This window comes from Strix aluco, chromosome 9 (assembly GCF_031877795.1).
Source record: "Strix aluco isolate bStrAlu1 chromosome 9, bStrAlu1.hap1, whole genome shotgun sequence".
NCBI classification, from domain to species: Eukaryota; Metazoa; Chordata; class Aves; order Strigiformes; family Strigidae; genus Strix; species Strix aluco.
The window spans coordinates 28,793,240-28,811,533 of NC_133939.1; the positions used below are offsets into that span (position 1 = coordinate 28,793,240).

At 42.6% G+C, this 18,294-nt stretch overlaps 1 protein-coding gene and 1 long non-coding RNA gene across 2 annotated transcripts in view; both read right to left on the reverse strand.

Annotated features, from left to right (window-relative positions):
• Positions 1-5,032: 5,032 nt before the first annotated feature.
• Positions 5,033-9,821, reverse strand: OTOL1 (otolin 1). Its single transcript, XM_074834611.1, has 4 exons — positions 9,467-9,821; positions 7,761-7,850; positions 6,786-6,857; positions 5,033-6,646 (listed from the first exon to the last, which is right to left on the reverse strand). Exons 1-4 carry the CDS (start codon positions 9,816-9,818, stop codon positions 5,751-5,753), a joined length of 1,410 nt encoding a protein of 469 aa, XP_074690712.1. The 5' UTR covers positions 9,819-9,821; the 3' UTR covers positions 5,033-5,750.
• Positions 9,822-10,965: 1,144 nt separating this feature from the next.
• Positions 10,966-18,294, reverse strand: part of LOC141927245 (uncharacterized) — a 46,842-nt gene continuing 39,513 nt past the window's right edge. Inside the window, exons 3-5 of the long non-coding RNA XR_012624342.1 lie at positions 15,240-15,435; positions 14,113-14,197; positions 10,966-11,076 (exon numbers count right to left, since the gene is read on the reverse strand). This is a non-coding gene — a long non-coding RNA (uncharacterized LOC141927245). The remainder of the gene's footprint in view (positions 11,077-14,112; positions 14,198-15,239; positions 15,436-18,294) is intronic.

An 18,294-nucleotide genomic window follows, 5' to 3' on the forward strand; every position in this document is an offset into this window, starting at 1 on the left:
CAGAGGTGGGATGTGCCTACAGGAGTTTCAGTCACCGTTTACGTACCCTGAAAATAAGTAGTGAAAGCAATACCTTCCTCCCCTGCATGATCCCATAGTAAATACACAGACACATCAAAACATCCATCTGCATGTACAAGCATAAAGCTCCATACAGGTGCACACTCAGATGCAAAGGCTTAAGTGAACCAAAACCTCTTTGATTTCTTAAGGAAAAAAAATTATACTCCTGGACATAGTCCCATAATTAATTCCAAATACATTAACCATAAAAAGGATTTATAGCAAAACAAGATTTAAGTGCTGTGGAACAAGCTGCATGAGGCTTTTTGACCAAATAACAGAAAAATTCAAGTAATTTATTACTCTCTCAAAACAGTGTGCATGTTTTATGCTTGATTCAACGGCCCTAATATAATGATATGATACCAGGTCTTTAGCTTGGTACCTCACTCATCCCCCAGTGTCTCAAATACAAATATCTGTTTCATGAAAAAAATTCAGAGATATCTCAGTTCTAACATTAATCTTTTCTTTTTCTTCTCTTTTTTTAAGATTTGAGTCAAAGTCTGGAGAGTCCGAAACTTACAACAGATTGGTTTGTAGATTGCAAAACAAAACTTAAACTGAGAAAGATTAGTTAAAACAAAGGCAGGGCATTTTCTGTCCATCCTCAATTTTATCTTATTGAAATAAGAGATTTCTTATAAAAGGAAGAAAACATGACAGTTCTGGCTACAGCAAGTGGAATTTCACCCAGAAAGCTTTTTCATCAAGACAAAAAAGGATTCATTTTACTGTAAAAGAAGAGGATGTCATTAAAATGCACAAAGCAATTCAAATTTACCCCCAAGTTGACTTTGCAACTTTAATATATGCATCTAAGTTTAGGCACCTCTGTAGGAGTACAGCTGTTGTTAAACCAGACCTTTTAACACCATGCAAAAGCAAACTTTGGACTAGATGATCTTCAAGGTCTTTTCCAACCTAGATGATTCTGTGAAACCCTTTTTATTTTGAAATTAAATCATTACATGGTGCAGTACTCTGCCATTCTGAAACAGTTTCAAGTAATATTTCTGAAACTCCAGTCTCAGAGGTACAGCTTTGCAGACAGGGCACATAAAATTGTGACAGAGCTCTTACTGTGAATAAATAATGGTGGCTATATCTAGAAAACAATACCAGCCTACACACCGCTTGATAAATAACCCCCATTAAGAAGCTCCAGCATTTTACAAGCATACCAGATAACTAGCAGTGATCACACTGTAATCCATTTTAATTCTCATTGAAAAGTGGTTTTGCTTCTTCCAAGAGAAAGTCTTTCTACAGGAAGGCAGTTGTAAGTGAAGGAAGGCATATTTCAGCTGAAACACCTGAATTTGGATTACTAGAGCATATTTTCAAACCTATTATGACTTCTTATCTTAAAGTCATCGTGCCTTCACTAAAACATACCCATTTTCACCCAAACCAGTCTATAACAGCAAGCGCTTGCTTACCCAGCTGCTGCCTGGAATACAGCATATCAGTCCTGGAGGAAGGTCTCACTAAGGTGGGCTACCTTCTGCCAGCCAAGGCCACCAAAACAGTCTCTGCTCCCAAAATGGCATCCCACCCCCAGTTCACGGGCTATTAGCCCTTTTATTAATCAACACAGCAGCCCTCACGCTTTGCAGGTGGGCTTTGTTCTGGGGCAAATTCAGCTCAGCTGGTGAGCAGGAGGAGATGTCTGAAAGCAGGTGGTGGCTCTCAGGAGCACAGGGCTTCTGGGAAGCCAAAAAACAAGAGCAAGAGGCACAGCAAGACCCAGGCTGCTCGGTGTAGGAGAGTGCCTCTGATGTTCCTCAGGGCAAAAGCCCACAAAATTCTGAAAATAAGTGCTAATATTGTGGCGTCTGTGTAACATCTGAGATGGGGATGAAAAGGTATGAAAAATACCAGGAGAGGTGTTTTCCTCTGCAAATTGGAACAGCTTTGTAATCTCGTTAGAGCTGATTGCAGCATGGTTTGTGCCAGGCAAGAGCAAGTTCAGCACTGCCCTGACATCAACTCCAGGTGCTTTATTTACTTTGAGATGAAAGTGATGGCATACAGCAAAGCTGTATCAGATAGGAGCTTTATCAAAGTATCAAGCATGATTTCCCTTCCCACCAGCATACTCTGTTTTCTGCAGTTAGGAAGAGCACTTGCAGCAAGGAGTCACGACTGCTCAGAATCCATCTGACACCTCTCACCCTCCCCTGGTTTCATACAGAGCACTTAGTTACCCAACTTGGGGCTCCAGTACATCTTTTCTAGAAAGGCACCCAAATCCTTCTGCAGATTTACCCCTCCACATCCTAATTAAAGAAGCAGCTGCTTTTTATGGCCTTATGTCAGCTTGGAATAATTTTTCTTAGTTATTGAAAACAGCTGCTCTTCTGATTAGTACACTAAGCATTTATTTTCTCTTATACCAGTGTGAAACCGCTTCATTGTGGCCCAGACAGGAGACAGTTCTACAAAATAAATCTGTGTTAAGTAGAAGCACAACTGAAATGGAACAAATATTTTGGCATTTTTTAGCAGTGCTACATAATGAGACAAAGCACATCCTCAATCAATTCATTCACTGTTGTTGTGACACAGCATGAAAAATGAGGAAAGCCATATAAAAATGAGGGTGTTTTTAGTACTTCAAAACACCCCACAGAACACTTTGCTTCAGTTAAAAGTTGCTGCAGCAGAACGCTTCACCAGAGTACCCCACAGCAGTGAGATTGCAAATGCCCTTGCAAAAAAAAAGACCTTTTGAAGTGCAAAATGGCTTGGATTAAAGTTTTCTAGCCAAATGGTCTTGGGGAGGCTACCTGGGAGCAGGCAGGAAAGGTTGAAGCCCAGGCTGCAGGATGTTTCCTCCTCTCCTTCACTCCAGCCCTTCTGCAAATCTGCTGCCTTTAAAGCTCTGAAACCCTTTGACCAGGGAGGTTTCACGTGGCCTTTAAAAGAAAGAAAAATCTTACTGAGGCACCAGCCCCGTGAGTCTCTACTTGTAAAAGGAGGAAGTGTGTACATTTGTGCTGAAAATTTCAATTAATTTGGAGCAATTTTTGAGCCCAGCTGTGGACTGATCTGATTAAAGTTACTTGGTTCAAAAACAACACATGTTTTGGCCAGGATACCAAAGTAGAAAAAATAACAATGTAGAGAAACAATATTTTCCAGGTATTGTTGTTAATTCAATTTGATATTAAAGGTAACTCCCTCTCTACAAAGATCCATATTTGTTCAAAGCACCTCTCACTGTGCTTAACACACTCGACTTCGCAAGACACTTGTTTAATGTATTTTAATTAAATTTAAAAAAACCCAACAAACTGCTTTCAAAATAATCATCAACACTTTAAATTAAACTAAAAGTACCACTGGCACAGCTATAGACCCTAAGAAACTTATGAATATGAAGGAGCTGTGTGTTATTTCGGTAACTTGTGTGCATGCTTCTTGCCTTCCCAGTCAGGGTTTCAGGCAGAAATCCTTTCCACTGCTATTTGGTTAATGATAAAACATGTCCTTAGCACAGGAGCCAGCACAAACTATCACCGCAGCCCTCCCGTATCCATGACAGGGGTTTAGAAATCAGGGGGACTGTGTCATGTGCATCCCGTGTCCTTCCCCAGGACCTTTGCACAGCCTGAGTTGTCTCCAGCTGCTGCCGTTAACCTTCTCTCAGAGCCCCTTGGCAGGATTTAAGCAGCTCAAAATCTTCTCATCGGGCTGCCCCCTCCAGGGGTGTATTTTACACAGAGATTTTTGGATGGAAGCAGGTGCTTTGTTAGCTTGTATGGTGTTGCCAGCTCCTCTTTTCTTTAAGAGGACCAGGCAATTAATTTATGGAAAGGATTAGATCTGAGCAGATTCTTGAGAGACTGAATTTTTGCATTGCTTTCTCAAGAGCATTTGTAGAAGTTATTTATACAAAAAGTGTAAGAAACTTCAGCAGGAGAAGAGAAAATTGCTAGTCAGATGTCCATATACCACCATCTGTTACAGGAGCCGTACGGGAAGCAGCATGAAGGCACAACAAAAGAATTGAGGGTGTTGTGACAGCAGGAATCCAAAATTATTATTACAACTTCTTGTTTTTCCTCAATATTTAACAGCTGCCAGAGAGTTCATAAACTGAAATCTCCATCTTTTATATACTTAGCACTCTGGATTTGAACTACATAGGAACTAACTCAGATTAAGCACCAAATTAAGGATCAACTTTTTGACAAAGCCAGTACATCTCATATTTGAATTGCTGATATTGAAAGAGAGCTGCAAAGCTGATGAGTTGAAGGACCCTTTACATTTACCAGATAGATAGGATCAGCCTTTTAAAATTGCCTTGTTTTTATCTTAAAATTTAACAGCAGTTCTCTGGTGTCAATTTTCTCACTGTATAAAAAAAGTCTCTGGAATTCTTCATCTTGGTGCCATGTAAAAAGAAGACATTAGGGACAGGGACATGATTTATGATGGTATTTAAATATGGTATGGAAAGCACCATGGCAATTTAAGCAAGGAAACGGAGACCAACGGGAAGAGTAGCCTAATTCACCCTGTCCACGTCGGGGTCAGACCCAGCATTCATCAAATCACTGGGAAAATGTCCCAGGTTTGCGACTGCCTGAGAAGACAAGTAAATCCCAGTGCCACTGCAGGCTAACTATGGGACTTGAGTTTTATTTCTAAAAAAAGAGTGATTGCAGCAATTTTGTGTTAGTTAATAGGCCAAAGGTAGCATAAAGTTACTGCGATAAGAGAAGGTGCATTAATAAGGAAATATATCCAGAGATTATTTAATGTCGTACTTTTATTTCACAAGAGTCAGTTCCATTTTGGTAAACCAGCTTTCTATAAATGTGCCCACACATCCACTGGGCCGTCACAACGCCTCAGGACTCGTGCGGGTGCCAAAGCTGACTCCTGGCTGCCTCCTCCTCCTCCTCCTCCTCCTCCTCCTCCTCCTCCTCCCTGCAGCCGAGGGCTGACCCCACAGCATCAGATGAATTGTTAGTGGCTCAGAAATGGGGTTTCTGAGTAGCCTAATAAATTGGATTACGGATCTCTCAGTTACTTTTGAAAGTTTCAGATATATTTTTGCCTAAGGACAATAGTTAGGGTTTTTTTGCACTGCTCAAATAGCTCTAATACTCTTTTAGAAAAACCTTTATATAATTCATGACCAAGTCTAAAGTACTAGATAATACTTATTCAATGATAAAATAACTTTAAATCTTTTCATGAGACTTCAAGAAACCTACTGCTCATGTTCATGTCTGATTAAACTCTATAAATCAAACTCTGCAGTCTTTACCAAAACCAATAGTTATCAGTACTGATTTCCAGAGGAGTTTTGACCATGCAAGGATTGCAGGAGCTGACCTGATTAAAATTGCAGTCGGACAATGAGTTTCATTACATAATTTTAAGAGACTAATTTCAAACCTGAAGTCTGTGATGTGAAATCCCCTCCCCATGCCGGTCCTGCTGGCATTTGGACAATGGTTTCTCTCAGCCATCACCCACCTGCACAAAGGACTTGCTGCTTCTTGGGGCTGCTAGCTAAAACTAATCCATATATTGCAAATATAAATATTTTTGTTAAAAGATCATGAAACCTAGCAACTAAACCAATACGTTAAAAGGATGCTCATTTCTCCTCTTGTAGGCAGAGAGAAAAGCACGTTTCTCGGTAATATCTTTGCCTTTTAAATCTATAGCAGGATCTCAAAAACATCTGGATACAGAAGAAATCCCGTAAAGACGCTGTCGTCCTCAGCGCTGACATAGACCCCGTTCCAGTCCCGCGCCACCTCCAGCCACACCTGGTCACCCGCGCTCAGCTTGAGGACAGTCAGGAAGGATGCCTGGTCGATCTCCTGGCCGTAGAGCGTCTCACGGGCTTTAGCCACCTTCCTGTTACGGGCCACGAGGCTGACGCGGGCTGGACGCCCTCTCACCGTCAGGTGGTAGGCAAAGACGTATGCCCCAGGCACGCTGCAGTTGAATTTCCCAGTGGAAGGGTTGTAATCTTCTTGGTCGTTGTACAAGATCTTGTCAAATCGAATGGGAACGTTGGGCGGAGGGAAGGGCTTGGACAAACCAGCGCTGAACGCTGATCGCAGGAGCTTTGCGGTGTCCCCTCGGGCGCCCTTCGCCCCACGGGAGCCTTTCTTTCCTGGGGCCCCTCGGCCTCCCTTGCTGCCGGCAACCCCCTTGGGCCCAGAAGGTCCCGTCATGCCGGTGGGTCCCAGGTCCCCTTTATCACCCTTACTTCCTTGCTCGCCCTTTTCTCCCTGTTTTCCATCCACCCCCTGAATACCCTCAATCCCCATCTCCCCTTTGCTCCCTTTTTCTCCCTTCATCCCCCCTTCCCCTCTTTCTCCCTTTGCACCTCTTCCCCCCGGCTCCCCGCAGTACCCTTTCTCCCCCATGTCTCCTTTTTCCCCTTTGTCACCCTGTTCTCCATCCGCTCCCGGGTCTCCAGCATCCCCCCTATCTCCCTTGTCTCCTTTGGTCCCGTTCTCACAAGTGTCCCCTTTGGACCCCTTTTGTCCCTTCAGTCCAGGGAAGCCGTAGTTGCCCTTATTGCCTTTTACTCCACCTTCACCTAGGAAAAGGGCAAAGTGGGGGGAAAAAAAACATTTAAAACATTAATACTGGATTGATTGGGAGATGGAAGGGCATCACCAACAGCAAAGGGACAGGTCGGTGCAATATTCCTGGGTTTCCCAGCCCGTGTTACGTACCTTGCAGCCCAGGTTTGCCTGGATAACCGGGGTTTCCACTTACTCCTCGCTCGCCTTGCTCCCCTTTGCTTCCTAGGACATTTCACCATTAATATACTGGTGGTGGTGGTGTCTGCAGCACAGCAACCATTACACCGAAGATGACTGGTACCGTTTTGCATGTGTCCCTCACTTCATTAATAAAACAGGCATGAGCAATGCGTGTTTTCAAGAAATGCCTTCAGAACCCTCGGCTGAATCCCACAGCACCGTCACGCAGACAACTGCATCTCACTCAAATGTTGGATTTCTGACTCTAATCAGCGCCTCGTTGGGAGGCGGCTGCTGCTGTTTAATGGCAAGGTGGAGAAGATGACAGCTCTGTGTTTCTCACTCCAGGATTGCCAAATGTCTTGTTCAAGAAGTGAATCAAAGCCTAAGAGGCTGCACTGATGAGCTGCACAGCACGCAGCTGCTGGTACCCCCGTTACCAGTTTTGTGGTGTGTTTCTCCATGACCAAAGGCAGCCACTGGATCCTACCAATGGGCTGTGGCAGCAGGACAGAGCTGCTCTGAGCCTGAAATAAAGGCCAGGGTTTCCTTTTGGTTACTACTGATGGATAATAATTGCTTTCCATCTTAGCTGAAATAATTTTGCCTGAGATGCTTAAATGGAAATGCAGGTTCTACACCTGCATGTAGCTTCCGTGGTGGTTTTTTTCCTACTTACGTCCATAATCCAAAGCAAATTGAACTCAGTTTTGAAACTCCCATTCAGAGCAAGGGGTTTCAAGTTAGATCTTTATGAGCAGCTCTTCCTATACCACCTGCACATACACTACCACCATGTGAGTTACTGTGCCTGCACTAATGCCAGCTAAATCTCTCAGGGTGTCAATCCATACCAGCATACTCCGTTTCCTTTTAAAAATAATTTTTCCTACAATTTTGTGGTATTTCATGAGGACAACAGCATGAGCAGTTAGTCTGCTTTACCTCTTTCTCCTTTAGAACCTTTTGGACCTTGAGGACCTGGCGTTCCCGGCAGACCTCGCAGACCAGCATCTCCCTTCTCCCCCTTGGGACCTGTAACATCATTACATCGACAAAATTATCTTAGTAACTCAAAGGATTAACTTTATAAATAAAATTTGCAATCATAGCTAAGCAACATGGCATTCGGGAATGCACGTAAGGCAAACCCTGTTTCCATCACCCTGGGAAGAGCTGGCTATTTTATTTGACATCATACAACCAATGCAAAGAAAAGGTGAGACAGAGGGGTTTGGCCTGAGCCCTGCAGACACTGCAGCTGAAACCCTACAGCAGGGTGAAAGGTGAGGGGTGGCAGGGGCAACATCACACTGCTCGTGATGACATTAGTGGGGTGCCTGCTCGCAGCTCCCCTGGTCAGGCACGCAGCTCCCCAACCTCTGCCTTTCAGCTACTGCAATCCCCAGATCTTACAGTTTTGCATTTCACTCTTGGCTGTAGTTAAACACTTTTTAAAACCAACTTTCAGCTGCCTCAGAGCCACAGGAGCTCAGACATTCATAAAACATCAGAAGTAATCTGTCTTTAATATTTGAGTGCATCTAAGGAGCTCCCATAGCTTCATAATTGCCCCTCTCCTTAAAAAGAATTAAGTCTACAAATATAAAAGTGGAACCTGGCAGACAGCTCCATGCTGCATAAAGGATGGGTTGAAAGGCAAGCAATCTGGCATCAATCTTTTTTTTTACTTTTTCATCCACTTGGGAATCTAGAGACTCCCGATGCATGTCTGGGAGCAGATTAGGGCAGCTTCAGTCATCACAACACAACCCATTTGACACAAGGACTTTTCCATCAACACTCTAGAGACGTATGAGTGCAAACTCCCTCTGCAGCCACTATAATTTCTATCAGCCAATCCCTCCGGAGCTATGGGAAGTGAAAATCCCTTGAGTACATTGTATTAAAAGAAAATTATTTCATGATTTTACCACCTTTCCTCAGACGAATAGTTTCTATCTCTAATATTGGTGCTATTAAAGTGAACATTTGCAGACTAACGCAGTATTCATTATAACAGTATTAGAATTAGGTGCTCTATAGGTATGTATTTTAGCAGTAGAAGAAAGAGACAAAGTATGTCTTATAAAATATTTAGGTGCTCTATACAGAGCTGTCTCTTGTGAGAGCAAGTATTTATTTTAAAATTTGAACCCAGAATTATTTTTGTATTTAACTTCCTCTTTTCCAAGGGGGGAAAAAAAATCCAAGAAAAAGAGGCTTTTATCATAAACCTTCAGCAAAGATATAAAAACTGCTTGCAGGTGGTTTTGAGGGTGATAAAACCACGGTTGAAGTGAATGTGAAAGTAAATCTGACTCCCAGGGATCAGACACAGGGACAGAGAATCAAAGAGCGTGGCCACACAGTGACGTGGTATGGGGCCAGCTCTGCACCACTCCCATCCAGCGTGGTCCCCATAGTGAGTGCCATGGGGAGGAAGATCTTTTTTGGGGCTTTGCTACTCATATTGGTGTTTTATAACTTCTGGAAGGTGGCTAGTGTGCACTTTTTTGCTCTGGCTTTACCCAAGGTATAATCACATTCGGTATTTGCCGCACAAGTCTCGCCGACTCATTTCTTGAAGGAAGAGCAGGAGATTCCGTGATAGGCTTTAGTTGAGAGCAGCGAGACAGGCATCACCATACCTGGGGGTCCCTGCTCCCCCGGCTGCCCCCGGGGCCCCGCAGCAGGCGGGCAGCAGTCACAGCAGTTGAAGAAGAAATCAGCTGTGTCGAGCGTGTAGTTCTCGAAGGGGAAGAGCGTGGTGGCCCCTTGGGCCGCGGGGCTTGGGGTGGGTAACTTGGCTCTGCCCGGTGCTGCCGGGAATGAGCTTTTCCCCGTGAGAGGAGTGAGGGGGGTGTGAGAGACACCAGTGCCCACGAGCTGTAAGGTCTTCGTCTTGGTGTACTTCACAGCCGGGGTCACCTTCATGCCTGCGTGCGTGGCAGTAACAACCAGCATCACAAACGCTGAGATGGACCCCAGTGAGCTCCACATGTTGGCAGCTGTAGAAAAAGATAAACACGATGATAATAAACTGCTGCACAACACCCTCTGCATCCGCACAAAGCCAGAAGAACTGCGTGAGTAGTGTCAGGTACATGCAGGCATCTGACAGGAGGACTACGTTAGAAAGCCTCGTTTTATGGGGAAAATAAAGCAAAATTAGCAAAACCTCCTGCCTGTTCCCCACTATTGACCATCACCCTACAGAGCACTGGCCATCCAGCTGCTCCCATTCGCTGTGGTTGAAAGTATCAACAGTAGCTCAAGGCACTGACTGAGAGTTACGTGATCACTGGGACACGTGATGTCTCTCTTACGAGGGTATGATTAGTAATAATTCAATCACGATTTCAGACTCCAACACAACTGCACTTTATAAAAAGCTTTGCTCTGAAAGAATAAATGGAAACAAAATGAAACATCAAGTATTCCAAAAATTTTTATGTCGATTTTTTTCTTTTTTACTGTTTTCTGGACTTGCACATTCTGTTAGTGTAAACTTCCAGATCCATTCTTTTTATTTCTACAGTGTTGATTTAGCTGAACCAGGAAGAAAGAACAAAGTAAGAAGCACACAGTTTTTCCTATAGGACAGATGACGCCTCTCAGATGACTTGTCATATAAAGCATCTTTGTTTCTTTTTTAAACCAGTGTACTGATCTGTAAATACAAACGGAACAGACTCCCTTTCTTGCTGAACCTGTAATCTAACCTTCCTTAGCAGTTAAGGCACTTCATTACATGAAAAAGTCACCAGGAGAAACACTGACTATCCTTGCCATCCGGAAGGTGAAAGGAGGTCTGACTCAAAGTCAGGTATTTGGAGGCTGGATTACAATCTTTCCATCTTTAAGAATTCAGTTTTAGAGGAAAGGGCCATGATTTTTTCCATTTTCACACAAAACCAAATCATTTAATGGAAAATTGATTATCCCCACAAAATCCCCAGTGATCACTGTTGCCCACTGCTGCCGTTCAACCCATTCTTCACCCCATCAGCTCCAGTAAAGGATAAATTATCCCTTCTTCATGCACGTGTCGCATTAGGACAGGATACCAGGCACTGATTTTTGTCATAAGCTCATATTTCTCCCAACCAGCCCCTGCCAACCTTACCATGAAGAGTTGGCACCGGAGGGTTGGCACCGGAGGGCAGCGCTCAGCACAGGCAGGCAGAGAGGAGCCAGACCTTACAGGCTGGTAGCAGGGAAACAGCCGCAGTCGCAGAGAAGGAGGGACATCTGCCGTCTAGGAAGAGAAAAAAAAAGCCCCAAATTCTCCTTTTGAAGAATATATTCAGGATGTGGGAGTGTTTTGTCACCGCTGGAGATGATAACTAAATAAACCCATAACTTCCACACACCTAAAGCCGGCAGCAGAAACTGCGACTTTACACACCTAGTAACTTTATGGGGAAAAAGGTTTCAAATCAAAACCTTTTCTATGTTTTACTGTCACAAACCACTTCTGCAACAAGCTCTAAAACCAGGCACTCTCCAGTTACATAGCCAGACTGATGGATTGCTGTCAAATACTGGAAAAACACAGTTAATAAAAAAAATATACCTTACCAATCTGGTTAGAAAATAAATTTCTCAGAGCAAGGAATCGTTAAACAGGTTTTCATTATAATAGGCAAGACTGTTTCTAAAATAATTATTCCTAAACATATACATGCATTTTAATAAAACTGAAATTTTGGACTTTTTCATTACATTAGCTCACCAGCACCAATTCTAAAATCATTCATTTGAATCCCCCCACTAGGAAAGATCATGATTCGCAGTGGACACAAAATATGAAGTTAAACTCTGCTGCAGTGACATCTCGTTCAGTACATCTATATTTAATTGGACCTAAATATCTACTAATTATTAGCATGTGTCCCATAATAACATTGTAACAATACACTTGTTCTTTTGTTTGGTCCCTAAAATGATAGTATTTAGATATTCCAGTTTGAAACAGGTATTTAACCCCAGTCTCCCAGCTTTAAATATCAGGGGGATGATTGCACTTTCTGTTATTTAATTATTTCAAGTTCTTATACAGGGGAAGGAAAACACTAGTCCTCATGCATCTATACATTCATTTCAGACAGTAACTTGTCTTGAGACAAATTATATTGCCACTATGTCTTAAATTTTATGACTTCATTGCAAATATCCCGCCTGAAGACTAAATGACCCGTGCGTGCTGTCTCCTACCTTATAAATGGTCCTGCTCCCAGGACGACCCCCCCTCCATGGCACTTTGAAAAAGACAATCTTATTTTCAGAGAGAATCAGTTTTATTTGTGTAACAGCTGCTCCCGTGGCCAATGAGAACCTGCATGGTGCGGTGAGAAGCGGGGATTGGCAAAGTCCCTTGAAAGGAGCAAAGCGACATTGAAACCCGAGGAAATTCAAACGCTCTCCCTGGGCTGGGATGTTGCTCTTCACATGGGACTTTTTTGGCTCTTACCCCAACACCAGTTTTTGGGGCTTTAGGGACACGCCTCTTTCAACTCACAGCATCAGGTTTTGGTGCCATCAGACTCAGTGTGAATTTGTGTATTTGCTTCAGCAGGGTCCAGGTTCCTCTCTCAGTATTCAGTGTGCAGAGTTTGGCATCGCACCCCCCTCCTTGAGGTGGGAGTTTCGAAAAGGTAAAAGAGAAATTACAGAAATAGCTGTACGGGATCTTGAGTGCATGCATGCACGTGCCTGCATGGAAACACACCAAAAGGGGAATTCAGCCTCAAATCTGGGCCATCCCAGAGACGGGGCAAGCAAATGCTTTCCTCTCCCTCCACCTTTGGTGGGCGGCCGTGCTGCACTGCAGGGCAGCAGAGCAAAACCCTGCTGGGAAAAGGGACAAATCCACCCCAGGAGGGTTGCTACGACGTTGTTCTTATTGGAAGTGATAACCACTCTGGATTTCATAGGCTAATTGATTTTTTCCCAGCAATCACAGCACTCGTTTCCTTCCCCGGTGACCTTAAAATGGGCCAGCATTTATTCTTAGATTTCCCAGCCCGGTTCAGAGTGCAGTATGAAACACAGGAATGTGAGGCTGCCTTTCATTGCCTTGTCTTGGTGAAATAGGAGCAAGGAACCGGTCTCATTCAATCAGTCTGAATTTACTACATACCAGTACACTCAAAGCTCGGCTGCCGGACAAGAAAGGCTGCTTGTTTCAGGCAGGCTGGAGAAAACAATCAATTCTCCTTTAATGTAAGTGGAGAGAATCGTAATCCTCCATGATTTATTTTCAACCACCCTTTCCTGAACAGCTTTCAGCAATAAAAGGTTAATTAAGGAAAGTCTATCACTAAGCATACCAGTCTAGACTGATTCACCAGCTTTTCAGGCTATTCCAAAGAAATCAATTAGGAGTTTTGTGGCGAGATGCTCTAACCCTGCGTAGGGCATGGGCTTGTCACAGCTCCTGCAGCAGAACCTCCACCAGCACTCACTGGTGCTCATTCATACTGCTGAAAACAGAGATGGATCCTGAATTCAAACAGCTCTTCTTTAAACATTAATAACCCTATTCAATACTGTAATTGGACTCAATGTTTTAAAATGGAGTTAAAAATACTTGTGTCTTCAGCAGTTATATTTCTGACAAGATCATGGACACATAAATTGAAGATAAAAGGCAATCAAACCAACTATAACAAAATCCTTACTTTGATCTTAACTCAGGACTTTTCATTAGCAACAGAATTTATTTAATAGGGGAAGATTAACCATTTTTAACCAAGATTACTGCAGTTTACAGTGTTGCCTCCATACTCACCAAAGCTACTCTTTCACAGACTTCAATTTAATGACATATTTGCTGCACACTAAAGCTAAAGCAAGAAATACAGCTTTAAGGGTTGGACTAGGTGATCTTCAAGGTCTTTTCCAACCTAGATGATTCTGTGATTCTGTGAATGCTGGGTTAGTGTATTTTCCTGAACAGCTTGAATAGTAGCAGTCTGCAATAGTAGTATTAGCTTATGTGACAACTGCAGCTTTTTTATTCAAACAGTGCTTACTGAGTTACTGAAGCAGTTTAGAAAACTCATAGGTTGAGAGTGCAAATTAAGATTTAGCACTAGATTAATCACTCCGTTTATTCAGGGGATCTAGATCTACATTTTACTGATATAAATGATGCATGTGGGCCATTAAGATTCCTTCAAAGTACATTTCAAACAGACTCCTAGCCTTGCATATTTGCAGATAGCTGGTTTTGACTGAGATTTGCAAAGTTAAATTAAGAAAAAACTGTGTCCATGCTACTGATTTCTACCTGAGGCTCCTCCCTGGGGGGGTCCTGAACCTGGATGTGGCCACAGCAACCTTGTCCTTGCGGGATCCTCTCCCTGGCTGCCGTTCTGAAACACAGAGGGATACAGCAAACTGTGTAAATATAGTTTGTATTAAATTAACAAAGTATTTCTTCAATGAGATCAGCAAAGGAGAGTCAAAAAGCACCTCGCAGAGGGGTCCACTTCCAATTATTTGCGAATGAAAATAGAAAATTTAGACCTGCAGATACAAGGTAGACTGATAAACTAAAAAAATCTGGTTTGGAAATACAATAAAGGAGGAAACTGAAGCAGCATAGAAAATAAGCCAGGTTTGTAATAATAGGTAATTTAAAATCTTAATGCTCAAGTATCAAGAAGGCAAACTGGAAAAGAGAATATTCACAGAGAGCAGGAAGTGGGTAAAAATGGAAGTAAATTACATTTTGCTGGGTAAGAACTGTTAAAAGGAAATTAACATTCCTATGTGAAAAAACAATTAATACTTCTCACAAGATTTCCCACAATGATTTAGCAGATCTCCTGGAAGAGGCCCTCCTTTCATCCCCCCATTAATTTTATTTTCTGAAACACTGAAACGTGTTCTGGTTTCCTTTATACATTATCAGAAAACAACTGAGCTAAACAGAAAACAGGCTGAAAATAAAATTTTCTGCTATGTTGTTAATTAGGGGCAGGAATATTTCCATGTGAGACATACAATAGATAAATTCATCAAGTCAAGATACAACTTTTTTTCTCCTCTCTTATGTACTCAATATGCCGTAGCCTCCTAATTGTCACTTAGAGGCAGCACTAAATGGACAGCAGGAATTCGCCCTTGCTGGGTGAAAGAAAAAAAAGCAGAAAGCTGCTTTGTTTCTTTTGAAGACCCACTGGAAAAGCTATAATTTCATTTTCTCCCCCATTTTCCCTGTGCTTTCTCTTCTTTTTCAACCTGGAAATCCAGCCAGCCCGTGTTTTCCAGGCTGACCCCTTTTTACAGGGACTTCAGGGTCTCCTTTGGGCCCCAAGAATTCTCAGATGCCAGGTGACCCCATGTGTCCCTTCCAGACCTTCTCATCCATTTCTCCTCTGTCCCCCTTGGACGCCTTTTCTCCCCAGTTACCTCTCAGTCCTGTGTCACCTCTGGGATCCAGTTACTCCTTGTAGCTTGCAGATCTTGGAGGCCTTCCAGGACCAGTTTGTCCCCTCCATGAAAGAAGTCCTGCTTCACCACTGAGCACCTCATTGCTCTTCTCCCTTTGGTCCTCACTGTCCAGGTCGTCCTGGGGGTCCTTGTATTCCTCTCTTCCCAGTGTACCCTGGTTTACCCACAAAAGGGAAAAAAATGGTTAAATTCCCTTTACTAAGAACAACATGTCAGAATAGACAGAATACAGCTCTGTAGGAGAACCTTCACTGGTCATAAAATTACATGTTCACCTAATAATGTCAAATTTTTCTATGTGACATATGACTATTGAGAACTAAGCTGTAAGGGGTGTAAAAACACCACAACAAAGCAAGCAAAATATAAAAGATCAAAATCTTTTTCCACCTGGAGATGCTGCTATTCAGATGCCATGGAGAACAGCCCACTCTGGGGACACTGCAGCCATCCTGGAAGCCAGGAGGTCATGTGTGCTGTGCCCACATGTACAGCATTTGAGATGCTAGTTTGCATTTTTTTTGCAAAAGAAAGAATTATGAACTAAATGCTTGAGAGAAATAAAACATAAAATTAAAAAAAAAAAAAAAGGAATTTGTCTCTACAGTTGTTCTGTTTTCAGCTTAAAATTTTGGGGGGCTTTCATTTGTGATAAGAACTTTAAATAGTGTGTGGTGTAAATATTAAACATTTACGTAGAAAAAGGAGCTACTACTCATGTAGGATTTTAAAATGCTTGACTTGAAAAAAATACTGCCATAGGGATTTTCATTGGATGCAAAGGAATGATCTCCCTGTAAAATCAGTATAATTGCATTTAGTGTTATTAAGATTCAGATATCAAGGGGAAAATAAGATCAGAAATAGATCTGCATCAGTCTATGCCAGTATATCCCACAAACCCTACACCATATTTTGTTTTAAATTTCCTAAATCTGCAGGATGGCAGTGCAGTTCCACCTAAATAGAGATTTATTGCACTTTAAAATATAATGGCTAGAAGGACCCAAAAGCTACCGTTTCACATAAATAATCATTTAGGGAGTTATTTAAGGACTATAAGAACTTCATGATACCTATTACATTCTATCGAGTCAATCACTCTAAGAGTCCCTAAATGCATATTTAAAATACCAGTAACATGTACTTATTTATGTGAGAGACTGGAATTAGAGCAGACGAGTTGCTGTAGCTCATCGGGCTGAACTCCTACACTGCTGCCGATTTTTGAAGCCCCTTCAGGGGTGTTAAATGGCCCCGCAAACAAATGCACCCCCTCTTGCATCATACCGCTGCAGTGGGGAGCAGAGTGTAGCCCTGCTCCAAGCCCTGCTCTGGGGCACGGATCTCTTTTGTCAGGATCTACAGATGCCTCCGGTCTTGACTAAAAACACATCCATTGTGCTCGTCTGGAAACTCTAGACCGCCAAAGGTAAAAAGGGATCAAATTGCCTGGCTCCCCTTTTTCATCCTGGTCTCCCTTTGTGTGTGGGGCTCGAGGATGTCACAGAAACCCTGCGTTTCTGGTGTACTGCTGTTTTCCTTCAGTGTGTTTAAGAAACAAAATAGTCCTCAATAGCCGTGCCTTTGCTAATAGCAAGTGGTGGGATTGTTTCCCTCCTTGTCCCCAGCACCACCTTTCAGGGAAGATGATATTTGCTGCGGGGGGAGGTTTGAAATGCCAGGCTGGTTGGTGATAGTGGCTTGTCAGCCCCTCCGCTGGCCACATGCTGGGGCTGAGGATGCCAAAGCAGCCCAGAATCCTGCCGAGTGCCACCCTCTGGGACCACTTTGGTGGCATGTCCGCAACCCAAGTCAGCAGGGACAGTGGGTGCCCCTGGCAGGTCCCCTGTTCCTGGTCCCCGCTGCTCCTGGTATCAATGGGAACCAGCTGACTGCACCACGAGCAAGAGCTTTCCCAGCAAAATGATTACTTCTAAAAGACGTAAGAGAAAAGATACACAGTCACAACACAGTGCAAGAGCCTCACCTGAAGAATATCTACCAATGCAGAAATTTCCTTCCCACCCACAGATATGGAGACTGTTGCATTCACAAGATTAGATGCTAAATTAAAGAAGAAAAACTGCATATATTGTACAGTCCTTAAAGAAGCACAGAAAGATCTCCACTGTCACTATTTGCAGGACACACAGAGCAACAGCTGCTTCATTGCAGCTTCCTGAAAATTATATTTTCTGGTTGAAGTCTCCTTTTCCATGTTTAATATATGAAATCCATGACTAGACCCAGTACCTACTACCTATGATGTAATGTGCTGCCTTTGTGTTCTTTCATGAGCAAATTCTGCAGCCCAAAGTGGCCACTAGACACTTCATGATGTATAGCCCAGTATTTAATTATTCTGAGGTCAAAATCATGCCTATAGCATATTATGAACCAGCAGGTTTATGTATCCAAATTTGTAACTGATTATGTTTGAACAGATACCTGATTCAAAATATTTATACATACATATATATACATGCACATATATATAAATGGGAGTATTTCTAGGAAATTTTCCTATTGCATATTGTTGAACTCAAAGAATAAAAAGTGCACCACAAAGTTTTATTTTGTCTCTAATTTTTTGTACCCTTGATCGTACTGCCTTATTTGCCTGTTGTCTCACTCATCCCACATACCCGCCTTCCCCAAAGTTTTTAGGGGTACATCCCATCATTCCAATGCATTTTTTTCTTTGCAAAGACCCTACAGGCCCATAAAGGCCAAATAGCTAAAGTTCAAAAGTTGGTCAAAAATTGTGAACCACCATTGTTTAAAAATTCAAACTCTAATATTCACATTTTTAATTTTTTTTTTATTTTTTATTTTTTTTTTACAAATCAGGGAAGATTTGGCCATACAGCTGCTGTTGTACTTGGATCGGGTGCAATTATTCTCATATATGTAAAGTTCCCATAAAGTTCCACAGACAAATAAAATCGACTTGGCTGGCTGACAAGTTTTAGGAAGGTTTTTTTACTATTAGAACAGGCAACATTTACCA

Bases quoted from the DNA above. Each gene is read 5' to 3' on its own strand.
- OTOL1 (XM_074834611.1), bottom strand. From the start codon at position 9,818: ATGTGGAGCTCACTGGGGTCCATCTCAGCGTTTGTGATGCTGGTTGTT. The intron at 6,858-7,760 runs GTAAAGCAGACT...GAAATGTCCTAG, and splicing joins AGGTTCTAAAGGAGAAAGAG to GAAGCAAAGGGGAGCAAGGC. The intron at 6,647-6,785 runs GTACGTAACACG...CCCTTTTCCTAG, and splicing joins AGGCAAACCTGGGCTGCAAG to GTGAAGGTGGAGTAAAAGGC.